At 41.0% G+C, this 22,720-nt stretch overlaps 2 protein-coding genes across 2 annotated transcripts in view; one reads left to right on the top strand and one right to left on the bottom strand.

Moving 5' to 3' along the window:
* tomm70a (translocase of outer mitochondrial membrane 70 homolog A (S. cerevisiae)) overlaps positions 1-3,902 on the bottom strand; it is a 10,057-nt gene extending 6,155 nt beyond the window's left edge. Inside the window, exons 1-2 of the mRNA XM_019252973.2 lie at positions 3,561-3,902; positions 801-974 (exon numbers count right to left, since the gene is read on the bottom strand). Coding sequence (XP_019108518.1) covers positions 801-974; positions 3,561-3,794 — 408 coding nt within the window. The 5' untranslated portion in view covers positions 3,795-3,902. The remainder of the gene's footprint in view (positions 1-800; positions 975-3,560) is intronic.
* Positions 3,903-8,214: 4,312 nt separating this feature from the next.
* lnp1 (leukemia NUP98 fusion partner 1) lies at positions 8,215-12,077 on the top strand. Its single transcript, XM_019252935.2, has 4 exons — positions 8,215-8,729; positions 10,023-10,268; positions 11,263-11,361; positions 11,601-12,077. Exons 1-4 carry the CDS (start codon positions 8,544-8,546, stop codon positions 11,766-11,768), a joined length of 699 nt encoding a protein of 232 aa, XP_019108480.1. The 5' UTR covers positions 8,215-8,543; the 3' UTR covers positions 11,769-12,077.
* The last annotated feature ends 10,643 nt before the right edge of the window (positions 12,078-22,720 follow it).

Consider the following 22,720-nt stretch of genomic DNA (forward strand, 5'->3'; position numbering starts at 1 on the left):
TCATCTCCACGGCCTGAGAGCAGTCCTGGACCACTTCTGTCCACTTCATCTGAAATAATAAGTCATAAGATGGTTATCGTCTAAAACATATCTGACTATGAAGTGATCCACACAAGCTCCGTGGGGTAAACCTTCAGTCAAACATGAGGGTGGAAAGATTTGGTAATGTTGATCATTTGCAGGATTTACTACACATTGACTAAAGGACGAGCAACTGATGTTTTCTGCAGAGGTGTGCAATTTATTCTGGCCTTAAGCTGCGAGAAGAAGAAAATCAGAACCCTTTAAGCAATCGTAGCAGCAAATCACAGCAAAGCTGTGGGATGGTGAGTGGGGGTCTGTCTATTATGTGTGATTCAGGAAATAACTTTGAATCCCTCTGACTAACCGGCTTATCGATGCCAGCGTCGCTCCCCACTGTCTCTGTCTCGACCTGATTGTTTCACACCTGTCTGAATGTACCACAACTTTGCTTAGTTGCACCTTTTTCAGTTGGTGCTCCAGGTTTGTTTTTGTTCTGCCTGGACATCATTTGTTTACATTTGTTTAATTTTGCTCACTGTACTACCTTTATTCGCAGAAAAATAGTGTTCCTGAATCTTTACGGTTACAAAGCTGTGATGTTTTAAAGCACAAGTAATAGTGAACGTGTTTAATTGTTGCATCCCTAATTTAAAATTAAATTAAGTTTCCATCATTACCACAGCAGCATTACAACATAACATTGAGAAATAAAGTTTACCTTGGACATTTTTCATCATTTCATAATAAAGAGATAAAAATAATCTGGTGTTGCTCACCTGCTGTTCATAGGCTGCTGCTCTGTTCTGGTAAAACGTCGATAAATCAGTCTTCTGCTCTGTGGGGCAGAGACCAATGGCCTCTGTGTAGCACTGGATGGCATTCTCGTACTTGCCAGCCTTGAAGTACTTGTTGCCCTTGTTCTTTGCTGCTTGGGCCCGATCCAAAGGGCTCTAAATGGGAGAGGGAGAGAAACGACTATTGATTAAATGGCCTCCCCTGTGACTCAGTGGACTGGCTCATGGACTGAAAAGACTGTTTTAAGAATCTCTTATCATCTCATAGGCTGTGTAAGTGTGTGCTGAGGATTGAATGCCATCAAACTGACACAACAAAACAGCTAAGGAACCATTTATAACAACACTGCTGTGAGGAAAACAACTGTGGGGGCTTAAGCAGCTCCTTCAGCAACAGACTGCTACAACCACAGAGTAAGAAGGAGCGCTGCTGCAGGTCCTTCAGTCCAACAGCTGTCAGACTCTTTTAACACCAGCATGTAGCACTGTCTCACTGTTACAGATCACTCTATACATTCACACACACAGACATTCATACATGGCTGCCATGCAAGGTGCCAACATCACATTTTGTGAACTAACCATTCAAACATATTCACACACCGATGGTTCACACGTACACATGCAGACCGGAGGAGCCGGGGATCGAACCACTAATATAGTAGTTATACTATCTACACGTCTAGTGGTGACGATGTGAACGCAGCCAGCTGAATACCACTCGCCTAACCCTCCTGTTCGAAGCATGAAGGATAAACATTTGCTGTCTAGAGCAAATGTTTGCTTTGTCCGCTCTGGGCCACTGTAGAAACATGGTGGACTCAGTGGAAGTGGACCAGTTCCCTCTGCAGATAGAAAAGTCTCATTCTGAGGTAAAAAACAAACAAACTGGTTCTTGTTTTCAGGTTGATACACACACATGAAAACTTATCATATTCCACTTCTGCCACCTTGGCTGGTCAGTGGGTTGTGTATGAACTATTATTAGCTATTATTAACGAGGTTACATTAGTCAGACTGCGTTACTGTACAGTATCCATACGTGATACACAAGGAGAGTATAAAGAAGCTTCATCTACCAACCAGCAAATGTAAAAATCTGCAAAGATGTGAAGATGTGGTTCATCGGCCAATCTAAGGCAAACCAAATGACACCTGTGCCATCTGTAACAGCACCTACCTGTCAATCAAGCGGCAATGCTGTTACCTATGAGCAACTTTAAGCCTTAGTATCATCTGAACGAGTGAGTTATAGATACCAAAATCCGTCGTCTGAACCAGGCTGTAAACATGTTTACTTCTGCTGTGAAGTTGGACATGTCAACATGGGGGCTTATGGAGACATTTCTGCAGCCAGCCTCAAGTGGTTGTTTAAAGAAATACAGTTTTTTTCCCACTTCCACAGTGGCTTCATCTCCTAGCACCAGAGACACAGAAACTGACATTCTGTTATACTATCTATAAGACATGCCTTATCTACCTCGTGGCTTTTGTGTGTGTGTGTGTGTATATATATATATATATATATATATATATATATATATATATTCTCCGTGTGCCTGTTTTGCATTTGTAATACTTGTCCTGCACTGTGACAGAAGACTTTATTAAGGCCTGAAGGGAAATTAGGTCGTCATAGAGTCCTTATTTTAAATACAATAAAATAGAAAAAAATAAAAATAGAATAAAATACTGAGGTAGGAAAAAAAATAAATAACACAGAATGACAAGGAATTAAAAATACAAGATAGAGTGCAGTGGCAAGATTGGACAGAAATAAAACATTTTTAAAAATATCCAGTATATAGCAATAACAACAGTATATAATAATAATAATTATATAAAGATACGCATAGAAATGTGTCATATTTAGCCAGTGCAAGGTGTGCATACATGGATCTATCAACCCTAATATCTATATATCTATCTTTCTTTCTGTCTTTCTGTCTCTTTTTTTTCTTTCTGTCTTTCTATCTTTTTTTTTTCTTTCTTTCTGTCTGTCTGTCTGTCTGTCTGTCTGTCTGTCTGTCTGTCTTTCTATCTATCATGAGCTGGGGGATCAGTAATGTTACATACACCTTATACCTGTACAATGCGTGCATATTACTGACAGTACCTGCATCTACATGACTGCACAATAATATAATTGCACAATAGTATTTCATGTGACATACACAGAGTTTTTATCAAAAACACAAACAGACTTCTGTGAGAAGAACACACCTCTCATTGAATATATAACATACAGCCATGCTGCAGGTTGATTTAGGTTGGTCAGTGCGTATGAACTACTAACCAGCTCTAACTAGGTCACATAAGTCAGACATCACTGACAGTCACATTATCTAACACGGTTCAAACTCTCATTCAGGTGACAGCCGCCTCCGCCCCTCTGACGTTTCTGACGTTACCTCCTCATGCTCTGAAAACCGAAACAAGAAGCTAAAGCGCGCACACACACACACACTTTCACACTGTCGTGACATTTGTAACCGTGCTAGTTAACCCGTGCTAACTAACCCGTGCTAACTAGCTCTTAGCCGTTAACAGCTAATCCAGACGAACCGTTGGTCGGTTAGCGGTCGGCCTAGTCGCAGCTGGCTGTCGGTGTCCTTGACTGGACTTTAACGGTAACGACACCTCCAGCCGGGATATATACTGTCACCGTGACGTGCTAATGTGACCGGTGTTGTGGCGCATTGACAGCCGGAGTACAGAGCAGTGTAGGCGGGTAAACTGTACCATGTTCTCCTGCTCCCGGTTGGCTCGCACTGCGCCGTCTTGGCCCTGCACCGGGCTGGCGCTGCCTTCTGGTGTCTTCCGCTCCCCGGTGCCTTTCCTCTCCTTCGTCCTGCTCCGGTTCCACAGATAAACCGCCCCCACTCCCAGCACTATGGGAGCCCCGACTAACAGTGCCAGCTGCCAGCGGGGGAGTCCAGTCCCGGACTGCGGCTCGACTGGCTTAGAAGCAGCCATGATCTACAGAGAGTTAGCCGGACTGTAGCAGCACCGAGCACCGAGCAGCGTGAGGAGCGGAGCGACTGCTTCCCGTGCCCCGAGAGGTCACACACACACCGAGGGCTCATGGGATACTGGCGGGCAAGCCGCAGGGGCTGTGTGTAGTTGTAGTTCAGCAAGGGGGGGATTTTGTAGTCCAAACATTATTTTTGAGCAGCTGAGAGAGAAAATATAATGAAAAAAACAGTTAGAAATGTGCACAATTAACATGTTTAAACGATAATAATTCATGTTTTAGATTAGATTAGATTAGATAATAATTTATTTATCCCACAGCGGGGAAATTAGAATCAAGGAGGGAAAACACAAGTGTACATATTTACAAAAAGTACTAAAGTAGAATGTGCAGATTTAAGAATGTGCAGATTTACAAAACAAGTACTTAGGTAGAACATAAACTAAAAAAAAACAAAAACAAACAAGAACAAAAAATAGCAATGGGACATGAACAGGAGACTACAACATGATCAGGTGCAGGTGTTGTAAAGTCTCACAACACCTGCACTTGTAAAGTTGTTGTTTTTTTCCCCCCAACTTTGTTTATTGAATTTTTAAACACATAAGTGACAGCTATAAGAAAGCAAGTATCAAGTTTCTCATTATCGTTATCACAAAACTCAGATAAAAACAAATAATGTACAAGATACTTGTGTATAAATATATAAACAAACAATAATAATAATAAACAAACAAACAAGCAAATAAAAAACAAAAAAACACACACACACACACACACACACAAAAAGGCAGGTCACCTATACAAAATGAGGAGTTAGACAGCTACATAGATGGCTGTTGTTAACGGCACATTATAGAGAACAATCACATACAACTGTACGAAGCATGACATTAAAAACAGATCAGACAATGTGTTGTTTTTTTTAGAAACTTTATTAATCCCTCAACGGGGAAATTCTTTTTTCACTCTGTTTTATTTACATGCATTTTCAACCCAGAACACACACACACATGCAATACAAGGGCTCATAGACATGCAATGTGGAGAGAGATGGTGGAGTGATGGGCAGCCAGCCAGAGCTGTTAGTTAGTTAGTTAGTTAGTTAGTTAGTTAGATACAGGCCATTGACTACAAGGATCTAGTAGTTAGAAAAAACAAAAAAAACAAAAACAAAACAGGTCCACATCAGGGGTGTCAAACATACGACTTTGTTCAGTAACATACATACAATATGAGCAAATAGCAGCAACACACAGAATATATCTGACTGACCTCAGCATGAAGAATGATTTTAAACGTGGTAACACAACTGCCCTTAAAAATAAATGCACATAAATGACTATATTTATCAAAATTCAATGTCTGTGTGGACAAACTGATAAAAGTTGTGTACAGTAAAGTAAAAAAAAAAATTAAAGTAGCAAGGTTAGAAAAGAAAGATCATGTTTACATTTTTGCAGACAGTGACATTGTATTAATGCATTTACAGTATATACCCTACAGCAGGGCCAAAACCGGCCCACCAGAGGTGCCCGTGGAATGACTTTGCAAAGTGTAAGAATTACAGAGAAGACATTAACTGTTCATGTTGGAGCTGCTAGTAAAAAAAAAAAAAAAAAAAGTTGTTATCTGTTCTACGTGTTTTTTTGCTGTTTTAGTTTCACGTCTTTGATGAACTTCTAATCTTCCCGTTGACACCCAACTTAAAATATTTGACCTGCATTGACCAGAGTCAGATTTAAAGGACAAATTTGCTTTTGTGTCGGCTTAGACATATTTCATCAGTATCTCTTGCCGGAGTACCCCAAACTGACAGCTGCAAAAATATATGTGCTGTGTTTGGGACTACCTACCTTTGTGAACAAGTTTTCTCTGTAATGAGCATCAATAAAACAAAGCAGCACTCAAGGCTCACACACGAGGAGCACTTAAATGGCATCCTGAAAAATGCAACTCAGGATTTGACACCTGATATTGCACTGGTTTGATGATTTCGTACCCTCAACTAAATTGAGTTTGACACCCCTGGTCTGTATGGTTGTAATAGGCACATTTTCACAGTATTTGTCCTTCTTCTTTTTTTGTAGCTGAAGAGTCGACCCTGATGAGGATAAAAGGTCACAAATATGAATGGATGGACTTTTTCTTGGGTAAACATTTGTCTGTATGAGGGTTGACTGCAGCCACCAGGAGGCAGTGCTGCTGAGTCCCTCTATAAATCTGAACAGAAACAACCACCTGAATCAAAAATGCTGCACCGTGTACACCTCTGCATTTTTCTTTGTTAAAGTTTTTCATCACCGACATTACATTTTATTCTGATCAATGTGCATGTATTATATGGGTTTGCTGTGCGTGTTTGCCAAGTTCAGTCTCTTCCCATTTCGTGCTGCTCTGTCTGGACCCTGACTACTCAATTTGTGCCCGAGGCCATCTGTCCTCAAATAGTGACCAGCACTGTTTTCAAAGTCAACTGTATCCAGCTGGTTATAGAGGGAAGCCGGTGTGATGAAGAGCCCTGTGATAGGACAACAATTCCCTAAAGAGGTGTCCTATAATTCAAGGACTGACTCATAACTCATTCACACAGTCCGCTACATGTAGTTTCTAGTTTTTGGAGTCAAAGTAAAAAGAACATTTTTGCACTTAATGCTCTGTGTTTTATAATTTATGATAATTGTGTAATTATGTTTAATCTATGCTGGTTGAGCAGCTTAAAACAACTGATTCTACACTAACGCAGTGACGTGTTTTGAAATGCTATAAAATCAGTTTTGCAACATGTGATGTAACCATGTACTGTATGTTGTGTGTGTGTGTGTTTCTCTTCAATGACCCAGCAGATACTGTTACTTCAGAAAGCTACAGACAGAGGTTACAATAAGGATGTCTGATCTTTCAGCTATTTCTGACTCTTGTTGTTAAATGCGTCTGCTATTGTTAGAGCAGCCGGGCTTAGTTCTAGTCTCTCCCAGGAGATGTTTGGAAGCTGTGACCGCTGAGAGGAGTCTGCGTTCCTGTAAAGTTGGGAAGTTTTTAGATAATATAATATATGATATAACTTTAGTAAGCAGGTAAATGTGTTTCTACAGCAAAGAAGTCATATTAGAAGTACTGATCTCCCAATTCAACTATGTAAATACACAATTTAATCAGATTAACTGTTTGTTGGTGATGTCTTTGTTTTTTCAAGAAGGCTTTTATAAATCTATTTGGCAGACACACACACACACACACACACACACACAAACACACACACGGTTTGATGGCAGCCACCAGTCTCTTCAAGTTTGATCCTCTAGTCCTCCAAACTAGATTACTGTTAGCCTCCATTTGTTTGTACATCTGATTTTTTTATAGAACTCACATGTTCAAATTGTCTTAAGACTTAAAGTTATGCAGAATAAACAGAGTCTCCACTTGATTGACAGGTAAGTACAGTTACAAATGGCTTATTAGAGCATTTAGGCATCATTCGGCACAACCTCAGGTTCACCAACGATCAAAATCTTTGCCGATTTTTAGATTAGGAGGTAAGAGGTTGGATTATTTTCGGCTTCAAAACAGCGCTTCTGTGGGTGACTCAGGCTTTGCCCATTCTTTATACTGTCATTGGTTCAAATAAGCCACTTGTAATGGCACCCACCTGTCAATCAAAGCAGCAACGCTGTTAATTCTGCATAACTTTAAGTCTTAATATAATATGAACAGGTGAGTTATGTAAAAATTCACCCTCAGTACAGTTGAACGGGGAAATTAGCTATAGAGACGAAAACTGTTTTTTGTAAACATGTTTATTTCTGCTGTGAAGTTGGACATTTGAACATGGGGACTTATGGAGACCGACTTCACAGCCACAGAGGTTGTTGGTTGCAATTTGTTCTCCAACTATAAAGAATTTAAGCATATCTTAAAAGATGTTAGTTTAACAAATCCTTCTGAAAGTGTAATCTCATTAGTGTATTGTGTTGTGTGTTGCTATCTATTTACTGTTTTTCATTGATTGTGTATTATTTATATTTTAAGCCTTCAAAAAGTAATAACAATAATAATTAAACTCCTGGTCTTCATACAATATGCGGTCGGGAATATTTTAGCTCCTACTGATGTTGTTGCTTTTCTCTCATACAGAACACAAATTATGAATCAGTAGTACCCAGTGCAAAAAGATATGCTCCCTCTTTGTCCTGTATTAAACAAGCCGCAGGCTCTCAGCGCACAGCAGCAGCCTGCACTCCATAATTATTGACAGGTTTGATGTACTCAGCGAGTGGAAAGTATGGGGAAATTGGAGTTTCTGTTGTCTGCCCCCCAGGCCCATGACTGTAATGGAAAGATTAAAAGCAGTGGTCACATCGCTCACCCAGTGCCAAAATACTATCCGTTCCTCTCTGACTCCCGCTGCTGTGTTTATTCCCATCGTCTCCATTTTTACTTTCTCACCAGCCACGATAACTAGATTATAGAGGATTCACTTATTTAAAGACTTGAGCAAAAGCTCTGCTGTTTATTTTTGGATCATCCAAGAATACAGCAGCAGTTGAGGCTCCAGGGGGGGATCTAATTCAAGTAAGTTACCTTTGCTTTGTGGGACACTGTTGTGTAGTAGAGCAGCCACTCAGTTAGAAGCTTAGTAGGTCAGCTCAGTGTTGTCTTTACTCTCTGTGCCGCCCGGCTGGGATCACACTTTTATCTGTTGTACCGGGGACTTGCTGCTGCACCGAGAGGCTCCCCTGCACAATTTTATCATGTCTCTTAGGCTCCTGCCTGCTTTCACTTTGGACAATGATGAGGATGATGATGGTAACTTCACAAAATGGATGAGCAGCTACTGGGGTCACGGAGCAGAATCAAGGCACTCCAGAGAACGAAAACGCAGCTTCAGAAGACCTTCAAGAGTGCAAACTGATCGGAGGGCATCACTCCCGACTGTGGTAAGGACCAGCAGCGTTTAATGGAAGTGACTTTGTTCAGTAACATACATGCAATATGTGCAAATAGCAGCAACACACAGAAAATATCTGACTGACCACAGCATGAAGAGTGATTTTAAACATGGTAACACAAATAAATGCACATAAATGACTGTATTAATCAAAATTCAATGTCTGTGTGGACAAACTGATAAAAGTTATGTACAGTAAAGTAAAAAAAAACAAAGTAGCAAGGTTAGAAAAGAAAGATCACGTTTACATTTTTGCAGACGATGACATTGTATTAATGCATGTACAGTATATAATCTACAGCAGGGGAGAGTCAAACATACGGCTCGTGGGCCAAAACTGGCCCTGCCAGAAGTTCCATTCCAGCCAGTGGGATGACTTTGTAAAGTGTAAAAATTATAGAGAAGACATCAATTGCAAATTTCCAATAAAAGTAACTGCTATTTCAACTGGGATTTAAATTTTTGACATGCAACTAGAAATAATTGACTTGACAAATCTGACTTTGTCTCCGCTTGGACACATTTTTGCCGGGACACCCCAAACTGACAGCCCCTTTGCTTCAAAAATTATGCAAATGTTTGGGACTCCCTACCTTTGTGAAGTTTTCTCTGTAAGGAGCATCAATAAAACTAAGCTGCACTCAAGGCTCTTAAATGACATCCGGAAATTAGCTGCGACGCAGGATTTGACGGCTGATTTATCTGAAGTAAAATACTATATTGTTCAGTTACAGATACCTCTGACTAAATGTTTTGTGCCTTTACCTCCTTCCTTCTGCCATTCAGCTTTGACATACTCAGTTGAACAAGATTTGACAGACAAGCCTGAAGTAATTCTACGACCGGTATCTGAATTATAGGCTTTTCTAATCACTATGAAACATAAACTTGTCTCAGTTACATCTTTCACCTTGACATTAACATGATGCCACATCTGGAAAGATAGACATGGACTGCTGCACACCAGAGATCTTACCCAAACAGAGAACATGTGCTCGCTCATTGCCATGAGTAAGGTCAAAGGTCAAAGCCAGCTTAAACATATTCATCTTAAAACATAAACATGCAATAATCTGATTATTGCCGTTGTGTAAATAACTGTCCTGAGCAGACATAAACTATAATTAGGTGGGTGCTTTGCTGACATGTTACTTAAGAATATTAGGTGTGATTAACCCAATTTACACAAGACACAAGCTCAGCATGATCGTCTGCCTGGTTTCATGTTTTCCACATTAGTATTGTGCTGTATATGTATTGTACTTCTCTGTGTGATCCACAGTCACAATTAGATGTCATGAAGCTGAACAGGCTCCATGCAGCGTCAATGGCAGCCGCCCCGAGCCACAACAAAACCAGAGAAGACAAAGGGGAGGTCAGGCCTCACCAGAGAGCCCGACGTGCCTCCTCGGACGACAACAGCCGCTCCAAGTCAGCCATCCCGGAGAACCGCATCACCACCATCCCAGAGCTCACGGAGTCGTTCGGGGGGAGACTTTATCTCTGCGATAAGAAGACCACGTCTGTGGTGAGCAGAAGAGTTATAAAGTTAATGAACATTTAAGCAGTTTTTATAGTTTCTTTACTAACCCAGTGTGTTGTAGATCATCTATTTAACTGTCAGTCAGGTTTGGTGCAGTCTGTGTGTTATAATATAATTATAATGAAGCCCTTAAAGATCACAGAGCACTTAGAGAGCATTAACAGGAGGACAGGTTTGAACTGCATGAGATGTTGCAAAAGCTCATATTACTCATTGTACACCACAAGACCAGAATCATGTTTTATGAAAGGGCCAGATCACTTCTTTTTATATTGTGTATATATATTTTACAGTTTTGTTTTCACATCATAAGTTTCATAAACAGATAATGTTACCAAAATGTCAATACTGTGTGCGGCATCTTCCGTTTCTGTGAAGTGTAGCCAAAAACTGCAGTTCCTCAAACGTCCACTTGAGGCTGGCTCCAGAATGAGTCAGTCTCCATAAGTCCCCATGTTAAAATGTCCAACTTCACCTTCAGCCTGGTACAAAAAACAGTTTTGGTCTCTGTAGCTAATTTCCTCATTCATGACAATTTTACTGAGGGTGAATTTATATATAACACACCTGTTCAGTTTATATTAATTCTTAAAGTTATGTATAATTTAGAGCCGTTACAGATGGCTTGTTTGAGCACCCAGGCTTCATTCAACCTACCTCAGGGAGGTGACAAAGGCAAGACTGCCAACATGGTTGTGGCCAGAGCCACCACACTCTGAGCTTCACAATGTTTGAGGAACTGCAGTTTTTTGGCATTCACTTCACAGCCACAGAGGTTTTCGACTTTGTCCAACAAACCTTTCGAAACAAAAGTTGAATTGTTGTAACTTCAACCTTTTTCAAACCAGGATTAGCAGTTTGGAAATGTTTATACATTAAAGTAGAGTCAGAGTACAGCACAACCAGACAGACATTAACACTGTAAACATTGCTGATAAAGCTGTATGTTGAGCCTTAAGAGGAAAACTGTCTTTCACAGAATGATGAAGACAAGCTGTGCTTGATCTGTCACGAGGACATGCGTAAGAGCGGAGGGGGAGTTCAAGAGCTGCGCTGTACACACCGTGTCCACAAAGAGGTAAAAACAGGCTTCATGTCAGACACACTGCATGTCATTGTAAACACAACATGAAGGAGACGGCCTCCACTTGTTCACTTCAGTCCCAGCATGTCAGATATCAAATCCATGGTGCATGAAGGCAGCTCATTCCTGGATATGCATGAAGTGGAATGAAAACATCCAGACTGCCTAGACCTGAAACTTATCTCTGGCTTACTGATCACGATGTCTCCGTTTGGTGGTGGTGGATGATGAAGGGGGCCCGGAGGTCAGAGCAGTGTCGGCCTCGCAGTGGCAGTGAAGCGGCGGCTTGTCAGGTGAGGACGCTCTCGGACGAGAGGAGGAAGTCAGCAGATGGACCGATCTCCACGGAGAAGGAGCAGCACACGCCCCATCGCCAACTTTCCCTGCGGAGACATCGCTGATATCATTCTGTGGATGGAGGATTTGCACCCATGGGCCCAAACATCAGGAGTCTCTCCTGAACTTTTACAACTATATGATGTTCACGTGTTTAAATCTCAGGGCCTTGACTGTGCCTGATCCTGTAAAAACTGTCCTGTAGGGCCCTATTGGAGACTTTACAGCACTTGAAGAATCTATGAAACATAATTTGTATTGTAAAAAACAACAACTCTGAATTCATATTCAAGTATTTGATAAAGAAATCACCAGTACTTGAAGCTTCCTGCTTGGACTACTGTATTGAAACTATTAAATTATACTACTCTAACACTGGCCACTGAGTATGTGCCTCTACAATACAAGTCAAAAGTTTGGACACACCTTCTCATTCACCGAAGACATCAAAACTATGAAAAAACACATAGGGAATTATGTAGTAATGAAAAAAAAAGTGTAAACAAACTCAGGAGTTAATTAGTGGAATTTCTTGTCTTCTTAATGTGTTTGAGATCATCAGTTATTCAAAGGTAATGTTGGCGTACAGTAAAAAACTCAATTCATCTACTGTAGTAATTCATGTTATGGCAAGAATCACTCAACTAAGTAAAGAGAATTAATGGTCCATCAGTACTTTAGTCAACTAAGTAAAGAGAATTAATGGTCCATCAGTACTTTAGGTCAGTCAGTACCACAAAACCATCAAACGTTATAATAAAAGTGGCTCTAAACCAGGAAAAGAAGACCAAGAGCTGCCTCTGCTGCAGAGGGAGAAGTTCATTATTATCATCAATCAACAGGACCTTTAGATTAGACCTCACAAGGCAAAGAAGGTAGACACCGCAGATTCGACTCGTCAAAGTATAGCTTTCCACTGGTCTAGTGTCCATTCTTTGTGTGTCTTCTTCAGTTTTCTTCTTTTTCTTGTTGGTCTTAATCAGTCATGGTTTCTTTGCAGCAATTCAACCATGCACCATATGATTCAGACAGTCTCCTCTGAACAGTTGATGTGGAGATGCATTTATGTGGACTCTAATCTGAGGACCTTGTAATTGTTGATTTCTCAGACTGGTTACTGGTGGTTACCTTGAAGAAGAAGTGTAGAAAACAATAAAATCAAAGAAAAACCATTGCATGAGAAGGTGTGCCCAAACTTTTGACTTGTTTTGATGTGTGTATAATACCACTTTTATAAATGATCTGTATATTTTCTTCACAGTAGGACTGTATATAAAGCATGTCAAGATGTTCATGTGTTCAGTTATGACGACATCAAATGATTTAAAATATCACACATGAATATTTTAAATTCACCACCTTTAAAAGTCTGAAAAATGTTACAAATAATATTAAATATGGCACATACAGTAGATGTAATCAGTTCGCCTCAACTTCTGTTATTTAGCTGTGCTAAGGTAACGTTATATACTGTAGAGTCTGAGGACTTGTAGGACGACTTGTGTCATTTTGAATGCTCGGAGGTTGATTTAATAAAGTGTTTTTAGTGTTTGTGTTTGTGTTGTAACAGAAAAAAAGTCAATAAATAACCAAGAAAATAATAAATCCTCAAGTTATCTACTTTAAGTGCTTCATAACTTTTTAAACAGAAGAAACTATTTGAAACAGTGAATGTACGATTGAGCAAAACATGTGACACTGTCCTCGTAGCTCAGGGTCAGGGTCAGTGTTGTCGTGTGTGTGCTTACTGTAGGTCAGCGTGTTGGAAATTACTTCCTGGCATCAGTGAGAGGAATCAATACCTGCAGAAATCATAAACAACAGATGTCATACTCTGTTGTCACATGTGTGTTTCAGTGCATGGAGCAGTGGTTGTGGAAGAAACAGATGTGTCCCACGTGTGTCCCACGTGTCCATACTGAAGCCCCTCTACTGGTCTTTGTCCTGCACTAAAGTCCCATAACGGTCCTGTATACCTACACCCACCATGTCTGCATGCTCATGTGACCCACTGACACCCAGACCTCCACCACACCTTAGTCCACCTGCATGAACACCCGCTGCTCCTTGTGGTCAACATATAAGGGTTTACCGACAACATTACTCATAGGAGGGCCCTGGACACTACATCAGAGCCTGTGTACTGTGATTTGTGAAGGTTCTCACACTGTTTATAAGATGTTCTGATTAAATTACTGCCCTGATATGAGAGGTTTCGTCTTTTTGTCCATAGATACATGAAACAGTGCATTGAACAGTTTCACACAGCAAATGTCCTGGGGTGTCGTTTAGCTCAGTTGGTAGAGCAACCGCCCCATGTACGAAGGCTCAGTCCTTTCAGCTGCAGCCCAGGGTTTGAATCCAACCTGTGGCTCTTTCCCACATGTCATTCCCCATCTCTCTCTCCCCACATTCCTGTCACTCTTCAGCTGTCTCTATTGAAAATAAAGCTTGAAAAGGCTCACAAAGCAAATGTCCTTGAGATTAGTTATATTTCTAATAATCAATTTCTCAGCAAACAATTTTTTGCTCCTATTTAACACTGTTAAATAGGAGTAGACTGCAACAGCAGTCTAAAAATCAGCAAAGATGTGGATCATCGGCAGACCTGAAACGGTCTGAATGATGCCTGGGTGCTCAAACAAGCCATCTGTAACAGCACCCACCTGTCAATCAAAGCGGCCATGCAGTTCATTATACATAACTTTAAGCCTTAATATAATTTGAACAGGTGAGTTCTATAAAAAAAATCACCCTCAGTACAGTTGTCATGAACGAGGAAATTAACTATAGAGACCAAAACTTTTTGTACTTCTGCACTGGCTTCACTTCACAGAACCGGAGGTTGCCGCTTGCTTCTCACTGGGTACTCCGACTTCCTCCCACAGCCCAAAGACATGCAGACTCTAGTCCTAATACTGATATGGATAAGTGCTTATATTAGATTAGATGAGATTGTACTTTATTTATCCCACAATGGGGAAATTCACTTGCTACAGCAGCAGAAAGTGTAATATACACTACAGAAGTAGAAAATCAAATAAAAGGGCAGAAAAACCCACAGAAATTAAAACAGACAGAAAATATCTATAACCTACACAATAAACACGAAAAACAATCAACCTTCAAAACAGACAAGTACTGAGGATGGAAGTGGCATGATATATAAAAGTATTGCAATGTAAAATGACCATAGTGTAAGAAATATTGCAAAGGAAAGTGACCATAATATAAATAATATTGCAAAAGTAAGTGACCATGGTATAAATAATAACCACAGGGTATAAATGTGAAAAAAGAAATTGCAATGGAACAGAAACGGAACAAACCAAACATTAACAGGTGGTATAAAATGGATGGATACATAATTATTCTTTATTTACAGCTCTTGGCAAGAGAGTGGATGATCATATTTTCAAAAATGTCAAACATTGTCTTTTTTCATCATTTATAAAAATAAACATCTTTCCGGCACACAAAGGTCAGTATTGACATATTCAAATTAATTGTGGTCAATATTATTTTGATGTGTTGCATACTCAGTCCATGTTGGTTAAAACTAGCTTGTCTATTCTGAGAGTGTTTCATGCCCATGTTAATCTTTTAAGTTATAAAAGTGAAGTAATAAAACAGTGAGCCTTACTGCCTTATCTGTGTTCTTGTTTTGCATATTTTGCATATTTTTTGGCATGTGAGGTTTGACCTGCTGTCATCTACGTGCTTGTCTTGCACTCCCAAATGAGAGTTTCACCGTGTGCTAAAATAAAATCAGACGGCCTGTAGATACAGTAAATATATCCATATAAATATGTGGTTATATGAATGTGCATAATATGAATCCCATTTCCCAAAAAACACTGGCACGCTGTGAAAAATATATAAATAAAATGTGATTATGTGGAAAACATTGAAACTTTATTTATATTGTACCTTTAAAAACTCAGTTACAGTAAAACAGAACACAATTAAAACAATAACTTAAAAGCAAAAAACTAGAATAAAATGCGACATAGGACATAAAAATGTCCCTTATATAAAAGTGCATTTTTAAAAGTCGACACATAGTTTGCAGCCCTGATCTCCTCACACAGCTCAATCCACAGTGTTGGAGCCCTGACTGCAAAATCTCTGTCACCTTTGTGTATAAACCTAGACTGAGGAACAGCCAGGAAGGACGCATCATCAGAAGGCAAACAACTTCTAAGGCAGCAAACATGCTGGAGGAAATGGAAATCCAGAGTTGCCCAAATTTAAAGCCATTTTGGGAAAGAGTGAAGTAGAAAATGTCTTGAAATTAGCCCACACAGACAAAGACAGTGGTTAGAGACAGTACAGTAACTTGTTGTATTAAAGTATTAAGTCAATGGAACATTAAAATACCCTGGATGTATACTGTAATCACCTCTATGCTTGGGAAATTCACTTGTTACAGCAGCTCATATACACAAGGCTGATAAGAAATGACGGGTTAGCTTCACACTGCCAAGTCTTCAAAGACTAACATAACAAGACATAACAAGTCATCAGCCGCTATATATGTTCACTATTTCCCTGAATAAACTGGTCTTGACTAACACTCCCTTGCTTAATGTGGTTTTCCTTCTGCAAACACACTTTTCTGTGTCCTAATATATCATTTGCAGTAGTTTTCTCATCTCATTATACTTCCTTTGTTCAGATTATAACACTGCAGCCTGCAACAGGGCCAATAATAACAAGTATTCAAAGGTATTCAAATCCCATGATAACAATGGCAACAGCATAGTACTGTAGCTCTTTCTCAAGGCAGACAGGCGTAACTAATAATGATGCCTCCATTCCATTTCGGTGCGCCAGACGCTGACACACATAATTGGAATGCAGTCATTACCAGTGTTATTAGTTACACCTGTGTTTCAAAGATCTAAATGTAACTATTGTGTCTGTCCAGACCCGGTTTAACCGTTACTACATGTTCTGAGTTTGTCCTGTGTGACTCTGTGCTCTGGGTACGATCACCCACAAGAAGTATGTGACACTCTTTAGCACTAAGTCAGACACTGCCAAATATTTCACTGATTTTGGTGGAACTGGATCATATTTTCTGATGCCTAAACTCCCTGTGATTTCCACAGTTTTCTGATGGACAGTGAAGTAAACTGCTGCCATTTGTAGCTGCTGTTAGCTGCTGTCAGCTCACTTTGTTAGCAGGGCTGTCCGGACTGTGAGCTCAGAGCACTGGGGGAGTGTTAGTGTTTGTACCACGGGTGTTTTGGACCACCGGAAAGTGGAGGTTTACAGGCCCAAGGTGTCGGGGAATGCTAACAGGTAACAGAGCTGGTGTTGTGCCAAAACAGGAGCTAAACAAACGGGCAATGTAACCTGTTGTTGGTGGGAGCTTGGTGAAATAAAAGGCTGACAGACAGATGCAGAGCTGGGCTTCTTGTTGTTGGACTAGTCAGTAATATTAGCTGTCCATATTTATGACATAAAACTGGGGGAGCTAAATTGCAAGAGCTATCTAATTTATCCTACTTTAACCATGGCAAATAAATACAAAACTACATTATAATGTTAAATATAGTGTTTTCTATTTATGTAATGTGTTATACTGTCTATGGTTTAAATAAGTATTTTAATAAAGGTCCAGTGTAGAGTTGCCACGATACTATCCCAGACAAAGTATCATGGTTTCAGGTATTATCGCGATACTGCAGCCTTTTTTTAATCATAATTATTTCTATGAACTGCAATGTATTTGTACTGGTTATAAATACTTATTAATTACTTATAATGTTGTTTGCTGCATGATAAACATAATACTGGTGAAGTAACAATTAGACTGAAACAAGTTTGAAACAATGAGTTTGGTTTTTTGAGCAAAATACTGTAAGTGGAGCCACTGATGACGACGACGCCGTGGCAGACTCGCCGCTCAGGCCCGGTGCTCCTGCCGTGGTGAGTGTGTTGTCTCGTGTTTGAGACTGTAAGCCGTGCGTGAATCTGGGCGAGAGTTGGGTTTGTTTTGAAGCGAATTTCTATCTAAGCGGAGCTGTCTTCATGGAGTTCGTTCTTGCCGGCAGAAACACACGAACAGCCAATCAGCTAACAGACGGGCGGACCCAGCGTGCGGAAATAGCCTATCATATCCCCGGACGTCACCAGTAACAGGCAAACAGCCAATCATACAGCAGCTGTGTAGTTCGGTTGCAGTAGTTGCCATGTTGGTTTGTTTACAAGGGAGTAGCATGCAGTGAGAAGCCAGGAGGAGCGTAGAGGCGGCCGCTATGTAGTGGAAACTGGCGCTGGTAGCATAGTAATCCACGGTACCGTATTTTCTAGTATGGTAGGAACCGTTATGCACCGCAGGGCACCTTGCATTTCTTCGGACGTTGTTTTATGCACAGTCACAGACTTGACAGGCTTTATTTAGCTTTTTTTTTTTTTAAATCCATCATCAAGAAAAGTTTTCTGAATTTCAACGGTCCAAGTCCAGTGTATAGGATTTAGTGGCACCTAGTGGTGAAGTTGCAAATTAATATTCTCTTATGCCTCACCCTCTCCTCCCATGCATGTAGGAAAAACTCACATTAAAAGCAAAAAGGACATATTAAGATCAGTGTTTGGTTTGTCCGTTCAGCTGATTCGGCCACTTTTCCCAGGTTGTAAAATGGCTAAAAGATGGACACAAATGCAACGCCTGTCATCCCATCCCACGAGTATAAGTGCACATTTATTATCAAAGTAAAACAATCATATCTCCTGTTTTCCATGGCCTATTGGCGCCAAATCAAATCAGCATTTTTGTGTAAAGTTGATGCCGATGCTTTATGTGACAGAGATTTTTTTGTTACACTGCTTTACAGACTCCACGTGATCTGATCACGCTGGTGTGATCATCAGCTACAGAGAGGTAAAACAAACTTTCTTCCTGTTCAACTGCTTCACCACAAAATCCAATTAACTTAAACACAAGTTATCTATGTCAATCAATGGAATAATAGTACTTACTTACATGAGAGTATTCAGGCCAAAAGTCAATGAAGTCTGGGTTTTTTTTCCGGAAAAATCGGCAGCGTCACGGCCACGCCCTCTGATAAAAAGTTGTGCTTTTGATAACTTTTCATTGTCGAGAACACACACGGCAAGTTTCCTCCTAAGGATGAAATCCCTAGGAGGAGTTCGTTCAAATGCGAAATTTTACACCTGACATGGGGGGGGGGGTAGGCAAATTTTCGGGGGGATATGGGCCATCAAAAATGCGATTTACTCTTAAACATCGTTCAGCATTTGAAATCCAATAGGTCCTCGCCCCAGTGTGCTGTGCTCGGGCCCTAATAATAAACATTCGAAATTCAATAGGGCCGCGCACCGCGTGCTCGGGCCCTAATAAACATTCGAAATTCAATAGGGCCTTGCACCGCGTGCTCGGGCCCTAATAAAGTTTTGAAGAACAATAGGGCAGCCACACTAACTAGAAAAAATTGTATTTCCTGTGGAAATACGAGGTGGATGCCCTCTGCCAAACTGCCTGATGCATCTATGGAAATTTGTACGAAAAGGTGTGTGTGAAACGCGCACTAGAAAGAATGTGCATCCCACTTATTTACACGTACACGCGCATGAAACACGTCTGACTGTATTTATCACATAGTAACACAGCAGTTGAACAGTGGTTCATCTACCATGGCACTTGTAGTGGAAAAATTCTTTTAACCTCTGTTTTACTTTTTTATGCTTACTTTATATTACAATTATATTTTTGTGTTTAACTTGTATGAACTTTGTCCTATTTAGGAGACTGCCTCCTGATGGGTTGATATATGTTTGAGTGTGGACATTTCTCTCTGTCCCGGAGATGTTGGTACCAGCCACGGTGTAAAAAGGGGAGTAAAGCAGATATTTACGAGGGTAACCCCCTTAATTCAATTAGAGTCTCTTTTATTACCTCAGAGGAGAGGGAGGGGGAGAAATGTCTACAAAAGGAGCAGTTGAATGTATTATCAGCAGAGAGAACTTTGCGACTCTTGTACTCGTACTGTTGTCTCTCCTTGGCCAAGAATAAAACTCTCATTTAATACTGATCGTGTTCTCAGTCTTTATCGAATTTCCACAACAAACTTGGCGTCACGAACAGGATCCCCCGACCGGTCGTCCGGACAGTGACCAGTGGAGTGGCTTCCCCGGATTAGAAAAGAAATCCGGCCTCCAACCTCGATTAATGATTAAGAGACAGGAGGACTGATCATTTTGTCCGTGATCGCCGGCGTTGGGATTCAACGAACTCAAAAGAAAAAGAAAAAAGAAATTTGGTGAGACACTTTCAGTTTCTTGAGAGAAAAAAAAAAAAAAATAGAAGACTGAAAAAAGAAAAAAAAAAAAAAAAGAGAAAAGAGGCATAGTGTGGTGAAGGGGTAAAACTTGACGAGTGGCGACTAGACGGGTTGGTTAAAGTCCAACCTTGGATCGGGTTGGTTAAAGTCCAACCTTAGATCAAGATTGGTTAAAGTCCAATCTGGGATTGGCAAGAGTCCAATCTCTGTACTTTGGGTACAAGTCTTTTTGGAGTGATTGAGACTTAAAAACGAATCACCCTTCTCCGGGGACGCCTGTGAGAATAAAAGAGAGCTCTCACCCATTATTGGAAAATGGGAATAGGAAAGTCTAAGTCGCTGACTCCTCCAGGAGGCCCCATCGTCACCATTATGACCTCAAAATATGGTTCTCAATGTATTGATTGTCTTAATGCATGGACAAATGAATTTGGGTTCCCTAAAGGGGGATCCCTGAGCATGAAAGAGATAAGACAGTTAGAAAGAAAATTAGACTATAAGGAGTCAGAAATAGAAAAACATAGGAAGTGTTTGAGTAACTGGAAAGCAGAAGTGACCGACGAGAAGGAGATGCAGTGTCAGAAGGAATTACCAGAGAGAAAGAATAGTGAAAAACGGAAAATGAAGAAAACACAAGGTCCACCACCATATGTTCTTCCACCTCCTACTGCACCCTCTTCTCTGTATCCTGTTACAGAACTGCAGGCCCTGAAGGTGAACCCTGACCTAGACTCCTGTCCCTTTCGACGAAAACCTGCCGTGTCCGGAGCAATGGGAGGATACGACGAGCCAGATCAAGATGTGAAAGAAGAAGAGAAGGAAGAATATGAAGATGTCGTGCTGGCTACATCACCACCACCTCCTGTACCACCAGTATTCAGGTCAACACACACCATGCAGACCAGACTACAAGCTTCTGAGACTGACACACCGACTGCTTCGACCTTTCCCATGGTCGAGGTGGCTGGACCGGATGGTCCTATTCTCGTGCATCGGCCATGGACAGCAGCTGATGTAAGAGAGGCGGCAGAACACCTGCCAGATCCACGCAACTCAGGAATGAAATTTATTGAACAATTTCTGAATTTTTGTCAAGAATTCCGACCTACAGGAACTGAAATACGAAGGATTCTGGCAAAGAGACTTGGGCCAGGAGACCTGCTGAAAATCTCCCAACGTATTCCCAGGCCTGAGTTGAAAATTGTTCACGTAAATTGGGCCGATGCTAAAAACATGGAGTATCGGGATTCGCTCCTTGTGCTAGGTGACGCACTGAGGAAAGCCTTTCCTCCCAAGGTTGATATGTCTAAAATAGCCAGCTGCAAACAAAAACCAGAAGAACAGGTCGATGACTATGTATCCAGATTGACTGCCATCTTTAACGAACATAGTGGGCTGGAGGAGCCAGGGCATATCGGTGCGCAGCCTGATGCATGGGAGAGCCACCTCTGCAATTCCATCCTCGCAGGCATGCTCCCTGAGTTACATGATATTGTTATCCGCACATATGTGGGGTGCAAAGAAGAATGTCGACTAAATGATCTGAAGCGACATGCACGCCATGCACAACTGACTCAGCAACAGAAGAAGAAAGCTAAGCAGGAAAAGACTGAGAAAGAACTGCACATGGCAGCCCTCACTATGTATTCTGCATTGGCAACCACGCAGGGACAGCGTGGCCGAGGACGAGGCAGAGGCCGTGGACGTGGGGGAAGAGGAGGCGGACGAGGAGGTCAGCAGGGACAAGGCTTTCAAGATCCCAATGCCTGTTACAGATGTGGAGAAATTGGACACTGGGCTAGAGAATGTCCCATGAACGCTTCGAATGAACAGGCACGAGCATACGGCACGTCTGATTGACAGGGACAGGATGAAGGGCAAGGGACATCACCCGAAGGCTCTGCAGAACAGGGAAGTGAAACACACACACAGCCACATGCATGTTTACATAATGATGATAACCAGGAGCACACACACCAGCATGTTCATGCTCATGTACATAATGCTATAAGATATCTTGAACAGAAAAACACACCACAGGTTGAAACTTATGTACAATATGCAGGTGATCCTAAAACTGTTTTTCCTTTATATGCATTGACAATAGAAGGGACTGAAGTGATGTTTTTGGTAGATTCAGGAGCTACAAATTCTGTGATTATGGCTTCCACATTTTCACACACACCAAAAATGACTGGTAACCATGTGTATTCTGTCGGAGCATCTGGCCAATCGATTAAAGAGAGAGTGACCGCTCCTCTGCGTTGTATTACACCAGAGGGGGAGTAAATAAAGCATGCATTCTTATTCTCACATCTCTGCCCTGTTAATCTGCTCGGCAGAGATCTCATGTGTAAATTGGGGATATGTTTGATATCTACTCCGGACGGGTTAAAGGTGAGTTCTCTCACCTCCTGATATTTTGTGGGCAAAGCATAAATATGATGTAGGACTAATTCAGGGTTGTGAGCCAGTAATGATAACTGCAAAATCTGACTTTCGCCCATGCAAACAACAATACCCTTTAAAACAAGAGGCTATTGATGGCATTACTCCAGTGTTCAATCACCTTTTGCAAGCAGGCGTAATTGTTCCATGTCCTGATTCTCCAGTTCGCACACCTTTATTCCCTGTCAAAAAAATTAGGGATGAAGGCCAACCAGTTGAATGGCGATTTGTACAAGACCTACAAGCTGTGAATGCTG

The sequence above is a fragment of the Larimichthys crocea genome, chromosome XVII, assembly GCF_000972845.2.
Source record: "Larimichthys crocea isolate SSNF chromosome XVII, L_crocea_2.0, whole genome shotgun sequence".
In the NCBI taxonomy this organism is placed as follows: Eukaryota; Metazoa; Chordata; class Actinopteri; family Sciaenidae; genus Larimichthys; species Larimichthys crocea.